Here is a 19,358-nt window from a genome sequence, read left to right as displayed (position 1 = left end):
AGTGTAAGATCGTCAGACCGAGAGCGGAAGAGCGCATGCCTGTCTAGCTGTTAACTGTAATCTTGCGGCGTCTGGAAGCTGACTCACACATTGCAATACATACTATACAAACTACTCGTGTGTGTGTGTGTGTGTGCATGCATATAATCAACGAGGACGACGTCATCAGCGTCTCGTCTGGTTCTGTTATTCATTTTTTTGTGGGGCTCATTCTTCTCTCTCTCTCTCTCTCTCTCGTTGTACGTCTGTCTGTCTCTCTCTTAACTGGTTTGCTGCGGCTTTTGCTTTATATCTAGTTACTAAATTGATATGCAGGCGCACAGTTCGCCGGTCTCTTTGGCTTCGCGTGTGAGACGTCACCTAATGAAGATTCATTCTTATTTGAATCACATTAGCAGCGGGAGTCGTTTTGCCGTTAGAAAATAATTAGAATTATAGAGGCGTTACCTATTGTGCGCTAACTCTCTCTCTCTTATGCGCTCTCTCTTGCTTCTGTTAACGCACCAATCCCTGTGCGCCCGTCTTTTTGCGCTACCTTAGCGACCTCCTTTTCCTTTTTCGGTCGCACACTCACACACACACAAGCGCGGACAGACACACCCTGGCAAAGCCTTGAACACGTTCTTGGAACAGGCACAAAAGGTGCAGCACAAAACGAGTTCCAGTGGCTGCCGGTCAGCATTTGCGTGATTTACTTCTGTGCTTCCACAGCTTCCACAGCATCCAGCGATCGGCGGGCGAAACTTAAACTTTGCTTTTGTGCTCCTGCTCGCACTCCCCCCACCGCTCCCGCTCTGGCAGCATACATATAGATCTGCCTGTGCGCTGCTTTCAATTCCAATAGCGAACTTCAGTTCGGTCAGCTGCGGCTCCGGCTGCGACGTCGGCGTCGGCGTCTGCGTCTGCGCAACTTTTGATTTTGCCTGAAACCGGTTTTCCAGTCCTCGTCTCCGTCTCCATCTTTGCCCACAGCTCAAGTCGTGTTTTTTGTGAAGTGTGTGCGGAGTCTGTGTATATTTTTGTATCTGTATCTACAACTGACCCCCTGAGCAACCCACAACGCAACGCACGAACCGCAGCGACCAACCGACAAATGTGTTGTTAATGATCTTGTCAAGTGCCTTGGGTGCATTTTTACTTATGAGTAACAAAAAATCTGTCTAGGGAATTCCCCTAAAATATAGTATAGTATAGTATAGTATCTCTATTTGCACTTTATACATAAAATTATATTTTTTTAGCCTCTGTTTTTATTGGGAAAAAGACGTTCAATATGCATGCAAAATTTAGCATTTAGAAGTGCCATATAACTATAAATATACTGGAGGAGGATCTATAAATATATTCAATTTAAATACAAGCAACTTATGTGCATGAAACCTTCAAAGTTTTCTACTCAAATTGAAAAAACCGCAAATTTTAATCTACGAAACATGTTTGTTTTTTTTTTATATTTATCACAATAACTGTAAAATGTGTTCACAGCTCAAAATGTACTAAATGACATTTTTCCCAAACAAACCAGTTAATAGCCAGTTATACCTGAAACATCTCTCAACAATTTTCGGTTGTTTCTAACCGAAAAAAAAACGATCTCGATTTCGATTTCGTACTCTTTGCTGCCTGGCCAAGCAGCTTCCCATAGGTGAGCGCGAGCGCTTGTGTGTATACGAGTGTGTGTGTGTGTGTGTGACTGTCTGTTTGCATTGAAAACTTTTTATTCGCTTCGCCGTACTCCAGTTTATGTGTACGTGTGTGTGTGCGAGTGTGTGTGTGTTGGCATGTGCCCAACTGCAAAAGTGGGATAAGTAAAAATCGTCTGCTCTTTTCTTTTTCTTTTTCTTCGGCTTTGCTTTTGCATAATGAATGAGTGCAGAGGTGGCTCAGCGCATGTGTGTGTGTGTGTGCGTGAAAGTGTGGTTGTATGTGTGCAGCCAAGCTGCATACGAGCTTTGCTTCTTAGAAAACAGCAACAACAGCAAAAGACAAAAAAAAAAAACAAAAGCGCAACCTTTCACTTGCCCTCGAGCAGCAGCCGTTCCAGCTTCCATGTGGTCGGCCGCATTGACTTTGACTACAGCAAACTTCCATATCGAAAACATTTTATAAATAGCACTCTCACACACACACACACATGCACAAGAAACTTCTAATGCTATTAAAAACAACAACAGCAGCGCCCGTGTTAAATGGGCACTGCGGGGGCGTTCTGATCTCGCTCTCACTTGAAGTGGCTGGCGCTCTCTTCAAGTCTTTTCTTCCATGTTTGCTTTCACGTTTCGCTGCTGTTGTTGTTGTTGTTGTTAGTTGTGCTTGTTCTGTTAGCTTACAGCAGCTGTTGGGGTTCTTGTTGTTCTTGTTGTTATTGGTTTTCTAATCAATTTACATTCACTTTTTATAATACATAAATAAGTACATTTATGTTTATATCTTTTTATGGCATCTCGTTCTATGGCTTTTTCTATGTGGGGGTGTGTATGTGTGTGTGTGTGAAATTTATGACATAGAAATGTCAAAATTTGTATGCACTAAAATGTCCGAAATGAACGGTACTTTCATCATTTTTGTTGTTGTTGTATTTTGGGCTATTTTTGGGCACCCATCGAAATGTCAAACTGAAACATTGCATGGCTATAAATACAGAAAACTATATGAGTTGATTTTAATGTGCATTTCTCGAGACCAAATTGAAATATTGAACCGATTTGAAGGTGACTTTAAGGTCCTTTAAAATTCGTAGCTAGAAAAAAGGTAAATCAATTTGCTGCTTAATATATTAACGGTTCAAATTAAGTACTCCATGCACTTTTGAGTAGTTTTGCAGCGGAGTCTCAACACGAACTCGATTGAAGCCTTTGGCTTTGCCCACAGCTCCTTCGGGTCACTTTTGGCTACTTAACCCTTAGCTAGCTGTTAAGTCAGCTGCTTTTAACCCCATATAAAGACACTCAATCCCTTGCAAGAGTCACTCCAATATAGTGAGCGCAATGTAAACGCTCAACACTGGCGCGCTCTTCACTTAACAGTTTCGCTCTCGCTCTCTCGCTCGCTTGCTCGCACTCCAGCTAAATAAACCAATAAGAGCAACAGCCGCTGCCACTGGACTCGCTGCAGACCGAACAGCAGCAGCAGCAGCAGCAACAACAGCAAGACCGTGCAGAGAACGTGAGAGCGCAAAAGAGCGGCTGGCGCAGTGGCTGCTTCGGCTGCCGATTGGAATTTTTGGTGCATAACAGCGCCATAACAGCGCTCGAACAGAAGCAAAAACAACACCGAGCAAGGCGGACGTGTGTGCGCATATTGTTGATAAATTTTTAGAATTTCTGTGTATGAGAGCTAAACGCAGCAACAACAAACGCTTTCACAACCTATTCAAAATAAATATACGCGAGCAGAAATTTTCTAATAAATACAGCAAATTCAATAAATAGTGTGAAGTTTATAAATCGTGCAGAGTTGCCTTGCCCGTAGTATTAAAAAAAAATAAAGAAACAAACAAAACAAGTGTTGAGTAATATACGTAAAACGAAACAACAACGCAATTAGAAAAAGGAAGAAAATAAAAAACAGTTAGGAATATATGCATTAAATTATGCAACATTAATAACCAATTCAAGAAGCAGCACAGCAACATTTTCTAAAAATCGCGCGCGTTTCAACAGCAACAGCAGCAACAACAACAACAAACAGCTGTCAACAAAATAATAGAATTTTGTGCGTGTGTGCGTGTGTGTGTTTTTATCAACAACAAAGCAAAGCAGCGCGACTTTTTCTCCGTCTTGTTGTTGCTGCCTGTCAATTTTTGACATCTCACGTGTGTGTGCGTGTGTGCGTGTGCCTCTCGCTCTCGCTCCGTGCGTGTGTCTCGCTTCAGTTTGTCTTTAGTGTCAGTGGAAGAGAAAGAAAACGAATAGTTCGAGTGTCTTGCCGTGTCTTACAAAATTGTGTCTCAAGCTTTGCGCAGCGCTTCATGCCGGCATTTTAATGACGTCACGTCAGCCAGCGCAGTAACAGCAGCAACAACGAAAGCAACAACAACAACTGCAAAGTCAGCAAAACCGCAAGCAAGAAAAATAATATAAAGAGAAAGAAAAAAAAGCCCAAAAACGCGTTTCTTCTGCTGTCGCCCTCTCTCTGCCCCGCTGCTTCGCGCTCTCCCCCTCCAGGCTGCTGTCCGCGTGCAAAATAAGCTCAAAAATTATAATAACAACGCGTGAGTTTTGTGTGCAACAACAAACAACAAACAACAAGAAAAAAACAAAACCAAACACACTCAGCCACAACTGCGACAGGCCAGAAAGAGAGAGAGAGAGAGAGAGAGAGAGAGAGAGAGAGAGAGAGAGAGAATCGCATCGCATCGCATCGCATCATCATCTGCAGCACAAGGTGTTTATCTAGCCATAACTTACGTATATAACTTGCATACCTATATCTATAAGTTTCCCGTTACTATTAACTCAGACCCAAAGTTTAGCCCAGACATATTTTTATTTATCTCCATTTTAATTAGTTTCTATTTGAGCTTTGCATCGGGTTGTTAAACAATATTCTGTTCAAAATGTGCTTAAATTGAATTGTGAAATCAAATTTTGCTCAGGTACAGTAAAAACTCTACGTGCAAACAGTCCAAGTTTTTTGGCTTCAATCTTTCTCCGCACTTTTTAAAAATAGTTCATGAACGGGTAAAAAATCGAACCCAAGACTATCTAAACTAAATTTGACTGTAAAATGTTACAGCCCGAAAATCTCTGCAAAAGGACACAATTGGGGTTTTTTAAGCCTAAAGTAAAAACTTTCTTCGAGCTACATCAACTCTAGGAAATATATAAAAATATGACATATGACATGTTTTTAATGAAAAGTATGAAAAAGTTTAGATATTTTTTTCTGTATGTTTCTCAGTTTCTTTATCGATAACTTGTCCCGTTTCCAAGCAATCGATAAGAATCGATATTGCAATCCTGATTTTTGAGCGAATCTCTTAGTCTTAAAGCTAGAGACACGAAATTGGACACACATATAGCTTCTAGAAAAGTACATACAGACTAATTACCTTTCATTTTGAATGTAATGTATCTATAGATGGTATACATCATTTTCTTCTATAACATATTGTTAATGTGAATTTAGTTGTTTTTTGGACAGCAAAAGGGAAAAATCATTCAATTCGATTATTTGGTCAAACTAAACCGATATCTTCTTTGACTTGGCTTCTTTCTTAAGTCACATATTTCCAGCAATTAATGTGTATATATGTATTTCCCTTTAATGTGCTTGGAGGTGTCATCCTACATTTTGAAATTCTTATTGTGGTCTTAGTTTGTAAATCGTTTGATTTAATTTTTACCCATAAGGCAATAATTTCTTACAAACACACAAATGGCCCGCAGCGATTCCGTCTTTGGCGGGGGCTAATGAACTGTGCGAGCCATTAAAATGTAGTTTATCAGCAAAAAAAAAAAAAAAGAAGAGTATCCATACATATATAGATTTATGGTGTTACGTAAACCACAATTAATATGTGTGTATGCTGAAATATAAAGAAATAAATGTAGTTCTATGAAGTCATCTTTCGATGTTTACGAACTTTATTATTAATTAATCATTTGGCCACTGCAAGTTCTATTTAAGTCCATAAACTTGGCTTGTGAAGCGCTCTACAAACTGAGCTGAATTTTAAGTTGGCCACACACACGCACACACCCACACACACGCACACACGCTCAATTAAAAAACATGCTTAAATTTAATGCAAATTCGTCTATTTGTATACCTCTAAGTAATGCCGGGCAAGGCCCAGTCTACGCACTCGTTTTCCCCACCTTTTTTATTTTTATTTATTTGTATTTGTTTATTTTTGCGCTCTTTTTGCGAGATTCAAGCGCGAGATATTCCGCATTGTTGTTTGTTTTTTTGTGCTTTATTTTTTTTTGTTATGAAAAGTCACGTTTTTTTTTCGAGCCGGCGGCCTCTGTCGTCGAGTTCGAGCTCGCGCTCAGTTTCTGTTTCTGATTCGGATTCGGATTCCGATTCCTATTCCGATTCTCGGGCCGCGTTTCGAGTGGCCTCTGGCGTTACTTTTGGGTCGTAAACATGAAATATATGTGTTTTTCGAGTTGTTCCTCCCACTGCCAACAGTTGTTTTGGGTTTTCGTTTACACTTTTCATTTATTTTCATCTTTATTCATTTTTCTATAATTTGCTGTAATTGATTCTGTTTACATTTCTTTGGATTGAATTAGCGCCGCAAAAAGAAAGCAAAAGTTGGAAGCATTTGCTATATTTGACGCTTTCCATTCATATTTGTTTCTGTGTGTTTTTTTTTCCTTTGCTGCCCCTCACTTAAAAGCTGTCAAAATTTAATAAATGGGCCAACGAAATCGCTTGGAAAATGCCACATAAATTGCTCTGTCTCTGTTGAATGCCGATATTCGTCTTTTCGAACGCCACTGACAAGTCATTCGCTCTTAAACAAAAAAGCCAAACACAAAATGAACCCCAAAACTGAACAAAAACTGAAAAAAACACACACACACACAACTCAACTCAACTAAAATGTGAGAGGTGAGGCCGAGAGACCAACAAAACTCTCAAGTCTGAGGACTTGGCATGACTAATCGATTCGATTTTTCGCCCAAAAAGTCATGCCAAACTCTCACAGAAAACAAAAAATATGGTATATTGCCCAGCATTCGCATTTGTGGCCTTTTTACTTCCCCCGTCCTCTTTGCCAGCCCACCCGCCGTCCGTAACAACAATAAATAAATATCGATAGCTATAGTATGAAGCTTTTCAAATTTTACTACAAATTTTACTTCATTCGTTTTGTCTTCGCCGCCCTCAAGCAAACTTGAAAGTCACTCACGACAAATTTTGTGAGCTTTTCAAGTGCCAAACGACGACATTTGAAATTGCGATTTGAATGATGCGCCAAATACATTGAGAGCCAAAAGGAGTTCAGCAGCGGGATTTTGTGGCTTCGAGCTTAAAAAGCCGCAGATCACTTTCAGATAAACTTGGAGGATAAACTTTAGCAAAGCAACAACAAAATATTACTTGAACGACTAGCTAGGGTTCAAGCTGCATTCATTTGATGATTGTCGCGCTTTACAACACTTTAAATACTAATTTATTGAGTATTAATATTAATCATATGCCAATTCAAAAAATTTTAGCTCGCAAAAATTAATTGTCATCTTCTTTTTGCGTATGTGCACATTATTGTTATTTGTTTCGATTCGCAGCACTAGCTGCGGCACATTACAACACTCAACTGATGAGTCTTACAACACTCAAAAACGACATTTAAGGCAAGCCGTCGAATAGCGACATTTTAGTTTTGAGCATTTATTGTGATGTGAGACGAAGTTGGGTGTAAGAAATATCGATTAGTTTTAATGGTTCTCGATATTATTAAACAGTAAAGCAATACGATAATCAACATAACAATCGAGTCTCTGCGCAGTACATATTCAAATCAAACCGTTTTAGATATAACCATTAATTGATCTTACATATTCTTGCGATTTTTTTTTCAATTATGTGGAATGCAGCTTAGAGAAAAAGCGTACGTAATTTAATTGAATTTTCTTTTGCAACTTGTACAACTTACACAATAATTACACTCCAAATGCAAACAACAGCGCAAAAAAAAAAATAAAAAAACATAAAATGAAAGAAATAAAAGTAATTGCACAACTTGAAGAAAATGATTTCGATTTAACTTGTTTAATGATTTTTCAATTGCTTTTCGTAATTCACTGATGAAAGCGCAAGATTTTCCATTTTAACTCAGTTTGAGTAGATCGAAAGTTTTATGGCAAAAAAGATATTGCAGAAGTGGAGTTAGTTGTACGCCGATTCCAATACTAATTATGCTCCGTTCTTTTCTAATATTTCCCAATCAAATTGAAGTCTTTGCTTTGACTAACAACATTTCGCTATCAGAATATGTCAACTTTGTACTGTATTTGTATATACATATGTAGATATTGAAATTGGAAAAAGAAAAGAAAGTAAAACTACTTTTCTCATCCTTATATATACGCCAAATCTTATGCTTATCGCACTATATCATATGGCTGCCATAGGAAAGATCGGTCGAAAAGTAGGACCTAGTATGAAAACCGTTTTGTTTCTCAAGATATCTAGACCAAACGAGTTTTCACTCTTCTGACGTAGCTGCAAAACGGAAGCGAGAGTATTGAGTATTCGGCGTGCCAAAGATATGCTCACAGTCTGGTTTTTATTTTGTTTTGAAATATTCTTTTCTTTCCTACTGGAAACCCGAATATACTTTGGAATTGCATTCGGTTAATTTCAATGCGCGGCATTGTCTGGTCTCTGTCTTTGGGGCACATAAACATTTCGTTTTCTATTCAAATTTGTGTGGCTGTGGCTGTTGCTTCTTGATTTTTATTTTTATATTGCTCATTTTTTTCATCTTCCTCAATTTTGTTGCTCGCTTTTTGATATTTTGAAACATGTGCTCGACTTTTTCTAAAAATATCACACATTTTCGCCTCTCAACGAGGCAAAAGCAAATGAGCTAAAAGCATGAAAAAATAACCGAAGCTAGCCAAATAAATTTTATACAGCTGGAGGCGGCAAAAAAAACTAAATAAATATAATATTGATTAAAGAATTTTATTGTTGAAATTGCGAATAAACAAATACAATTTTGCGCTTAAGTTTTTATATTGTGTTTCTTTGTATTAAAAACAACATTGGTACACTCTAATTTAATTTCAACGCATATATCTCGCATATATGCATATAATATATATAGATATATACAGTTATATGTAAAAGAAAATTAAATAAAAAACGAATTTCAACGTGTTCGTCGCCTCTTCCCATTGCATCTGCCGCTGCCTCTGCCTCTGGCCCAAAGAGCCAGCAGCTGTTGTACACTTTTTGGATGTATCTGCAGCTGTGCAGCACATCGCACTGTCCACAAGCCCCACTGGCTGTACCCAATAACCACCACCCTCCCTTCCCTCCCTTCCCTCCCTGCATACGTCAATCCCCTCTTAAGCCCACACGCTACAGCCTGCTGCCGCCAGCGATTCCCCCATTCCCCATTCTGACTGCATTTTGGAAACGTCGGCACCAAAAATAAGTTTTTCGTGCATGAAATTTTTGGCAGCCAAATGCAGCAGCTACAACAACAACAACAACAACCACTACTGCTACAACAAAAACAAGGAGAACAAGCAGCAGCAGAAGCATTAGTTGCCTTATTTACATAAGCAGCGCTGTCTTAACCCTTGGCTGGGCCAGCGTGCTCAGTTGCAGCCCATTCCCCACTTCATGCTAAATTGAGATCAATTGAAAGCGAAATTGATTGTTTAACCTTTTCTCGAAGCGTGCGAGCAGGAGAAGGAGGCGGAGCTGCTGGGGCGGACTGGGGCGTGGGTCAAGCATTGGGCGTTGTGGGCGTGGCCGAACTGCTGCTGTCTGCAAGCTGCTTAAACAAATTAGTTCAAAGTTTAATTCGATTTCATTTGCTGTGCGTCGCATTATTCCATCGCACTTGAGAAATTTTAATTATAATTTTCTTTTCTCTCGCTCTGCCCGACTCTTCTCTCCCTCCCTCTCACTCTTTTTCTCTCTCTCTGTCCTAGGGCTATTTATACATATGTGGCATAAAATAATTTCTTGCAAAAACGAAATTAATTAAGCAAAAATGTTTTCAAATATTGTTTAGCTACAAATTTCAATATTTAGTTCGCTGCCACTGCTCTGCCCATGTGTGTGTGTGTGTGTGTGTGTGTGTATGAGAGAGGCAGAGAGAGAGAGAGAGAGTGTATTTTAAGATAAGCAAAACTTTATGAATATGCCAAAATGTATAATATGAGTGCATGTTTCATAAGACGCTGCCAAAAAGAGAGACAGAGAGTTAACGAGAGAGAATAAGAGAATCTAAAATAGAGAGAGAGAGAGGGGGAGAGAGGGAGGCACAGCTGTTCCCTCTTTTGCTCTTGCAAAAACTTGCTTAGCCATTGGCATTTAAGAAACTTTGTTTTTCCTTCTATACACTTGCCTTGCTCTCACCTCGAGCGATTTTTGTGCGCCTCCAAAAATACAGATTTTAGACTCTGACGTAATTAGCGGACGCTAAAGAAATTAATTTTGCTTACGCCTGTGTGTGTATGTGTGTGCATATTCATTTGAATATGGTTCTTAGAAAGTTCACAAAAACGTGCCAGAAAAATTTAGCCAAATGATTAGAAATGTCTTTTGCTAATTTAATTGAGGACCATTCCAAAGATCCAAACAGAGCCGTCAAATGGGCTGCTTTCAGATAAGATTAGATTAGTTTGCTCCAAGTCGTACTACTTTATCTATGTCCAATTATTGGCAACTACTATCCAAAGTTTAAATGCTGATTAATTATGCTTGCCAAAGATATTTTTTGACAAGTGCCTCATTAAAACCTAACACATCAAGGTCGTATTGCTTTAGATTTATAATTTTCACAACGTTCCTTTTGATTCTCTTCTTCGAATACGTCCTTAACTGGAAGGTTGTACATATAATTCGGCTCAAATGAGCTTATTTCTTCTTAGGAATTATATTTTTTCTTTCCTAGCAACATTTTTATTGCTATGAAAACAAGAGCATGGAATGTTCGATATCGGATTAATTCCTCAAGAAATATATCTTAAATAGGTTTTAAAAAATTGATTTTATAGTTTTCAATCCCCAAGTATGGGCTTTTATTTCATGTGAATAGCTCACAATTTAACATTTATTTAATTTCGGTCAAAAAATCAAAAAATAAAAATTGCAAAATAATTTGTAATACAAGATTTTAGTTGACGATTCCTTAAACTCATGTTGAATATTCTTGAGATACTTATTAGCACCTGGCAATATTTTTTTTCAAATGTAGGTCGAGTACGTGATCTAGATGCTTTCCATTCCCAACTTCAAAATTTGCTTAGATCTATTTTTGCAGCACGTTGTCTTTAATTCGGCATACAATAACATAACTAAGACATAACTTTCTTTCTTTCTTCATGACCTCATAAAATATATATATTTATATATAGTATATATATATATATATATATAGTATAGTGCATAGTGTATAGACCAAGTCGCTGCAGATCGTAACTTAACACTTTGGCCAAATTACATATTGCGACCATTTATATATATTTAAAGCTGACTAAAAGCATTTGCTACAGCAGCATGGCAAATCAAATGAATGTACAGCTGATGTACCAAAAGGGAGATTTAGATGTCTGGCCAAGAAAAAGACTTCGCGTCGGCGGAAGAGCTCGATAGATTTTGAAGGCCCACGCGCTGAGAAATGCGAAATTAATTATGCGCGTCAATGTATGACAATAAAAATTAATTAGCCTGAAGTCAACTGAAAGTTTTAGTTAAGCGCCAAGTATAGAACCTGATAACGCCCACAGATCTCACCTGCATGACATAAGCTGAGCAACTAGTTAAGTTAAATAAAATAGTGATAATAATTATAATAATGACGTTGTATTAGTTGATGGGGTTGTTCAAGCCGCTGAGTCATGCTGCAAGCACCTTTGACATTAATGTTAATTTTGTGCAATTCTTTGTTGCAGCCGATAGTCGATAGTTTTTCTCTACCCTGCAATTGCAAACGCTTATCAGGAGACTCTTTGGGGGTTGGGGAGGGGTGGCACAGGCAGCCATATAAACGCTGGTGCTTAACTTTTATCTAATCGCATTTATTGATAGCAACTGTCAAAGCCGCCTCGAGTTGGCTCGCCCTTTCCCACTGGGGCTTCATTGTTTGAGCTTTATTTATTTTTATTTATTTTTTTTTCACCTTTTCTGTTTTGTTTAATATATGTGTCACAGCAGGGTGGGTCGGTGGGTCGCTGGATCGGTGGGTTCACTTAGACGGCGCGGCTTATGTTGTATAATGTTGCAACAAAGCGGTTACTGACCGTTGCCGTGCGCCTTGCTACGGCTTCCAGGCCGGCAGCGTGTTGCGTGCAGTCAAACACACACGCACACACGCACACACTCACACAAACTCATTGGAGTTGCCGCAGGGCATTTGGCTCGCCTGGCTTCCCATTTCTATTGCGGCCGCGATTATGTGAGGGCTTTAAAAATAGCCAACAGTCAACTGTGCACTACGGTGCCATACGGGCCACACGGAAACTTGCAATTGCGTTTTGCCCATCAGCTTTTGGTTGGCTGGAGACGGGTGCTAATCACTTGCCCCAATGCGGCTCGAGAACCAATATATATATATATATATATATATATATATATATATATATATATATATATATATATATATATGCATACATATGTATAGATATATATGTACTAATTTACTACAAATATACACGGGCTGGAGTGCGTTATGAGTGAGTCGCATATCTAAAAAAACCTACAACACAATATTAAGCACATATAAGGAATGACTTTTCACAACAAGCTGTGAACAGCCCAGCCAGTCGATGACGACGTCGTCATCGGCTGTGAGTTCCCTTATCAGCGGCCCGCTCTCAATTCCACGGGCGCTATAAGATGTGGGGCATGTGGGTTAAGCGGCACAGCTGGAATGCCTAATTGGATTTACAAATTTGTTTAAGGGGCATAACTAAAAAACTGGAGTGTTTTACAACCATCCTGTGTCGATAACTTTATTTATCGATATATGGTTGATCATTTTAACTAAGGCCCACAAAAGAGTGAATGTATGAATTTCGTTTGAAATATCGATAAGTTGATTAATTCTTGTATCGATCCGTTAAGACAACGTCAATAACTTAATAAGCAGGAGCTTTCGATAAGCTTATCGATTAGTTAATCGTTTCATCAATTCAGTTACCTTTTTCAGTTCAGGCTACGCCATAACTGTTGCTTATCGATTATTTATCGATACATATATTGGCTCGATTTTGTTCTTTAATCAGAATGTTTCACTTATCTATAACAACACAGGGTATATAAACATATAGAAGAATGTAACAACTCAGGCGAAATTATTAATTGCAAAATTTTGTGCGAATCGTTGAACGATATGAAAATAAGAAATAAGCTGATAATCGTCGAATTATTGTTTTATCGAAATATTAATCCGAGCACGATATTTTGAATTCAACGTCTTTTTCATTAGCCTGAACTCATTTCCAACTTTATCTTTTGGCAGATTTCAAGGCGATGCCAATTTTTTGTTTTAAGTTTTATGCTATTCAAATATACGTGGAACCCACTTGCAATTATTGCCGGGTAATTGTTCCCGCATGTGGAACAATTTTCGACTCATTTCAACAGACGCAGCTGCTGTTTTTGTTTTGTTTTTGTTGGTACAGGTTACATAAATACGAATAATACAAAGCGAATACAGAGATGAATACGAATATGAATATGTGAATGTAAATATTTAGTGAGTTTGTGTTAATAGCTATAAAAATTAACAGTTTTCGATTTCAGTTTCAGCTGCTCTTTAGATGTCGCTCTCTTTTACACTCCATCTCTCTCTCAGGTTAACCTTAAAAAAATAAGTAAAAATAAACAAAGGAAAAGCAACAACAACAAAAAGAGTGTGCTACCAAAATTTAATACAAGACTTAAAACTTGTTGAACTTGTTTGGTCTGTTTCTCGAATTTGTCTCGTGTCTTTTTTCTGTGGTCTTCACGTCTAAAGCAATTTGCATCTTTTCGTTTCGTTTTTACTTTAATTTTATTTCAAGTCATTGCTTAATGTTTTTTTTTCTTGTGCCTCCGGCTAATGTATTAATCTTTTTTTAATCACGGTGCGGGCTCAATTAGCAATAAATTAATATCCTTATATAAGTGCATACGCTTATTTATAACATATTAACGACCACTGAAGCCTGAAGGTTGCTTGTAGGTCATCGGATGTTAATGTCATCGAGTCATCGATATCGCTCTTCGATTATTCTTGGCCCACATTTCTATAGTACACCCATTGGCCACACACTACTTAGTTGTAGGCAAGTTTATTTTTGTAACACACACACACACATACAAGCAGTTGCTTGGCCATAAATTTCTCTGTATCCAGAAACTGCGTCAATGACATGCTAGCATTAGCTGTGTATCTGTATCTGAATCCGTATCCATATCTATATATATATTTATATATTTATTCTATTCACATTTGATGCTCAACACGTCCGCTTTGCTGGTTCTATTTGTGTGGGCGCTGGTTGCGTTGTTTAAAAGTTTCTCTATTTTTTTCTCAAATCCATTTTTTTTGCTGTGTTTTCAGTTTTTCAGTTAAAAAGAAGAAGCTGTACAGGCATTATTTTAATACATGCCATAAGTATTAACTACAGCCCACACACACCCACACACACAGACGCACGTCTAAGAATCAGCTCATAAATTAAGTTAGTATTTGTACTTCTTTTTGTTTTTATATACATTATTTTGAATATCAACTTGAAATACGGAAAAGCAATTTGCAGCTGACATCATACAAGCCCCAACAGCATATTAGACTTATACTACAAAAAACAAAATATATATATATATATATATATATATATATATATTCCCCGACCGACGAGCAACAAGTTATTGTTATACATATATACAAACAAAATTTATAAAATTATAAATGCGTTTTTTTTTTGTTTAACCTTTTGTTTTTGTTGGTTTTTATCTTTTTAAAAATAACTATAGATAATGTACTGCACATGTATTGGCATTTGTATCTGTATATGTGGCTGTCTGTGTGAATCGATATCTCTGAAAGGCCAGATAGCGATATATACATATACATATATATGGCTTTTGGTAGCTAACCAAAAACTATTTTAGCTATTGCACATGTTGCTCAGGGTTGTGCGTGGGCAATCATTAATATTTGAATGGAAGTCGCATTTGTATACGGATATTAAAAGAAATTATATTAAAGACCATAACTTATTCTAAATTCACATCTGCAAGAGAACTAGAAGTCATATATATATTTGTTAGAGTTTTTAGAAAATTGATTATGGATGGAATTTTATGAATATTTTTTTCACCAACTATTAAATTAATTATCAAAATACCTTATTTGCCTTATATCCTTATTTTGGCGACCTTCATTTTTAAATAATTTTATTAAGCACATTTATGAAATATATTTATTTTTTTTCTAACTCCCAAGAATGAAAAGCTCAAATATAAATATTTTGTTTTAATTTATTTTTTATTTCACATTTCATTATATTTATTGGATGCAGAGCCAACTTTTGGCTTATATAAAAATATAATATCCATATAAATAGTTTGTTTTGATAATTGCTTTAAATATTACTCAGAATTACAACCAGAACCAGGCGCTGATTAATAACTTACTTTCGTTTGGGTTTGAATGACAATTTTTGATTCATTTGCGGGGCGGCAGATAAGATAAGATTGTGAGCCGCACAAAAGACTACAGAAACAACAATGAGAAATGAAATGCCAAATACAAGAGAGTGTATACAATCAAACTTGACAATAAACAGGAAAAAAGCCGACAACAAATGAAATTTGTGTGTGGCGTCATCGATGATTGAATCATTCCGAAGATTTTGCAATTTTTAATTTCTCAGTTCGACTAATTTAATAAACATTGCTCATTATTATAATGTGGTTATATACATGATATAAATGATAGATATTACAAATGCCCCGTTAATGTTTACTTAACACTTTTTTTACAGTAATATTTATAGACATTTTGTAATACTTATAAACAAATGCATTTAATAATAAGAAACTATGCGAGCGGTAAGTGCGTTTAATTTTAATTCGCTTTTGCTAAGGACGCGTAGAAAGCACGATAAAAAAAAAAGAAAAAATACAATTTAGACTTTATAAACTATTTGCGGCGCCATCAATCAAATACTTTGATAACTTTTGCCATAGAAAAAACATACGTAGACAAGTCTCTCCCTTACTCTCTTTCTCTCTCTGTCTCTCTATTTGTATGTTGCTTTCGCTATCATAATATAAGAAATATTATTTTTAGTTGGTATTTATTTATTTATATATTTGATTTTCATTTACGCTGAACGCTACAAAATGCCGCTGGGAACCAAAAAAATGTTACCAAATATAAGTACTATATATAATAATCTCTTGTAATGTATATGAAAAACGTGGCGCACTTTATTTGTAGTTTGTCAATGTGCATTGCTGCTGTTATGGGCCGTGCTTGGTTTGGTTTAACTCGCTGTACAATAGAGCGCAACGGGTATTAAGACAGCCAGAAATAAGCAAAAAAAAAAACAAAATGAAATACACTTTTTGTGGCAAGTCTGCAAGCTGCGATTGCTGCCTGTTGCCTGTTGCCTGCCTGGCATATTTGGCTGCAATACGGATGATGCTGTGGCTGCTCACGCTCTATATCTAGACACATAATTATACCATATTTTGCCATAAAAACACACACATATAGATAAATCCTTGTGATTGCACAATAAGTCACACAATCGTCAAGAAAAGAAATCCCAAAAGATTTTTAATTTATTCATTTCACGCACATTTTGAAAATATTGGAATTAAACTTTTGTAACTTAGTAGCTGAGTTGTTTAGCCTCAAACTTGATAGAATTGCAAAGAAAATTTACGAAAATATTTATATTTTAATATAAAAAAAATATATATATAAAGTTTAATATTTTGTACTATTCAATTTAATTACATTAAAAAATTGTTCCATAAAAAGTAAAAATGTTTAGAACAAAAGTTTTCTAAATACGACAAGATACATATTATAAAAAAATATAAATATTTATAAAATTTAATAACGAATGCTTAAAAACTTTAATATTTTAAATGATAGATAAAATAAAATATTTTTCGATATTCAATCAATAAATCAAATTAAGAAATATTTAGTTAGGCCCAGATAAAGTGGAAGCGTTCGTAAAGGATAAGCTAAGCGTAATTATAATTTAGTCTCAATCTTTATAATATATCATTTAATTTATTTAAATGCACTTAACACTCATTTAGCATCATTGCATCCCCAAATAAGAAAAAACTAACCAAAGCTCCAATAATTTGCGCGCTACTAACCAAAAATTCGATCAGCATTGCATACACACACACACACACACACACACACACACACATGTTTCTGTCTGTCTCTGTCATACTCTTTCTCTGTTTCTGTCTTGCCAAAGCGCGTGTGCTGGTCAATATTGAAATGATTTGTACAACACACCTATCCAAACGCAGAGTTAACCAAATGTTTGGTATAAACCTAAACGTCTATTTCTCTTTTTTATTCTCATTTCAGATAATGTAAAATCAGCGTATGCTCAATAAAGAAAAGCTTACACGAAAAAAAAAAATAAAAACCAAAACAAAGCAAGGCAAAAAAAGCTGCTAAACTTACAAACAATAATCAAGTTAAAGCATATTTATATATAAACGTTTGTTCGAATCAAAATTAAACTATACAACTGTTAGCCAAGATAGGCTTCAAGTACCCCAAGCTATCAGCCATCCCCAAGCTTTGTAAACAGATAAAAAAAGCAAGTGTAAACGCTACAACAAGAACTCATACAAAACGCTACCATCTATGCTAAATATATATAAATATATGTATACCTTATATATATAGGTGCTGATCTGTGCTAAGAGCTGTTTATCTAAAAAACAAAACAAAAAAAACCCAAACAAAGCCAACGTCATAAACGTAAAACGCGCAACATTTCTAGTCGCCAGCTAAGCTATCTATATAGTCTCCCCAGCTAAAAACTATATATTTCTATAATATATATATATATATATATATATCTAGAATACCTATATATATATATATTATAATACTGAAAAGTTGCCGCTACGATGGCCAACGTTGTGAATATGAACAGCCTGCTGAATGGCAAGGACTCGCGCTGGTTGCAGCTGGAGGTGTGCCGCGAGTTTCAGCGCAACAAATGCTCGCGCCAGGATACGGAGTGCAAGTTCGCCCATCCGCCGGCCAATGTGGAGGTGCAGAACGGCAAGGTTACCGCTTGCTATGACAGTATCAAGGTCAGTATTATGCCCAACCAGTATATAGAATGCCAAAACCTATGCCCACATGTATCCATTACCACTCCGCTTCTACCGCGTATATGTATGGAATGTAGCTTGTAAGCTTTTATATTTTTAACTTTAATCCATCATGGCTTAAGTACTCCACCACCCCCCTACAACAATGAGACATCCAAGCCTGCCCAGGTCCCAATGCATTTAAGGACAAGACCAAAAAACCAAAAAACGGATCTTGTCGCGCTTTTGTCGTTTGTGCTTTTGTGCTTTTACTTTATGTTCTATTTTTTTTTTTAATTTTTTTGGTATATTATCTGTGCTTTTATCTACATATAGTTGAAGCTTAGTGGCTATGTCTGTCTCTCTCTCTATCTCCATCTCTGTCTGTTATACTCTCTCGCTGTCTCTCACTGCCGCTGCCCACTGCATTGTGCGCTTTTAAGCCTAGACTTGAGAGAGCTTTTGAAAGCTTGCGCCTTAACTTAGGCTCCGGCGGCAGCTTTTTGCCTCTGCGCTTGTCTTTGTGCCTGCGAATGTGGTGCTGTGCTTGTCCAAGTCCTTGCCCAGTTATAGAGAGACTACCAGAGATCAAATATGAAAAAAAGAATGTAACAAAAGCTTAAGAATTGAACGGCATAAATCGTGTTTAGAATCATAATTATCGAATCCAGTGAAAAGTGCTTAAAATAATTATAAATAATACAATTTAATATCACATTTGAGTGGTTTTAGGCAACGCAACTTTTAGACATGGATGACTACAAGGTAAACATAATATAACTATATATTATATATATATATATATATATTTTTATATTTTTTTTTTTATATATATATATTATTTAGTATTTAAATAAACTGAAAGGGACTATTAACAAATAATATAAGTGTTTGTTTCTAGCACCCTTTAAACCCTTTCAAACTCGCTAGAAACGTGTCAATTAACATTTTTGTGCACGCAACAATGTTCCATTTATTGATCAGTTTCAGGTTCTCTTCCTTTTGCTGTTTTCTAAGCTCTCTGTGACGTTGTTTCAAACACAAAATCAAAGCATATTTTCTTTTTTGATGTCCCTTTCATCGAACAATATTGAATTTTCGCGTCTGAAACGCGAAAAATTAGCCCTATCAAAAAAAAAAAAAAAATTGGAAAAGCAACGCGTAAAAACAAAAGCGTCAAAGCCTGAAGTGCTTATTTATCCAATTTTTTTTTGTGTTGTTGTTTGGGCATTTTTAGCACTTTTTCGCTCAGCTTGACGTCCGGAGCAACAACAATAAGAACAAGTAAAACAAACAGAGTAAAACAAAGGGCGAAAATAACTTGACAATGTCCTGGGCTATGCGGAAAAATTAAG

The 19,358-nt window shown here is 36.5% G+C and overlaps 1 protein-coding gene across 5 annotated transcripts in view; it reads left to right on the top strand.

The window, feature by feature from the left end:
- The first annotated feature begins 2,978 nt into the window (after nucleotides 1-2,978).
- LOC115757914 (protein muscleblind) overlaps nucleotides 2,979-19,358 on the top strand; it is a 149,448-nt gene continuing 133,068 nt past the window's right edge. For 3 of the 5 annotated variants that reach the window (XR_004017380.1, XR_004017379.1, XM_030698371.1), the window contains exon 1: nucleotides 17,815-18,003. Coding sequence is in view for 3 of the 5 variants with exons in the window: in XM_030698371.1 (XP_030554231.1) it covers nucleotides 17,815-18,003 (189 nt within the window). In the remaining 2 variants the exon portion in view is untranslated. Of the gene's footprint in view, nucleotides 4,214-4,348; nucleotides 4,387-17,260; nucleotides 18,004-19,358 lie in introns of those variants that run through there. The other 2 variants (XM_030698372.1, XM_030698370.1) reach the window with 2 other exon arrangements.

The sequence above is a fragment of the Drosophila novamexicana genome, unplaced genomic scaffold (genome assembly GCF_003285875.2).
Source record: "Drosophila novamexicana strain 15010-1031.04,08,12 unplaced genomic scaffold, DnovRS2.1 tig00000121-arrow-pilon, whole genome shotgun sequence".
Classification (NCBI taxonomy): Eukaryota; Metazoa; Arthropoda; class Insecta; order Diptera; family Drosophilidae; genus Drosophila; species Drosophila novamexicana.
Note: the sequence above shows the minus strand (reverse complement) of the source record. Positions and strands in the feature narration are given on the sequence as shown.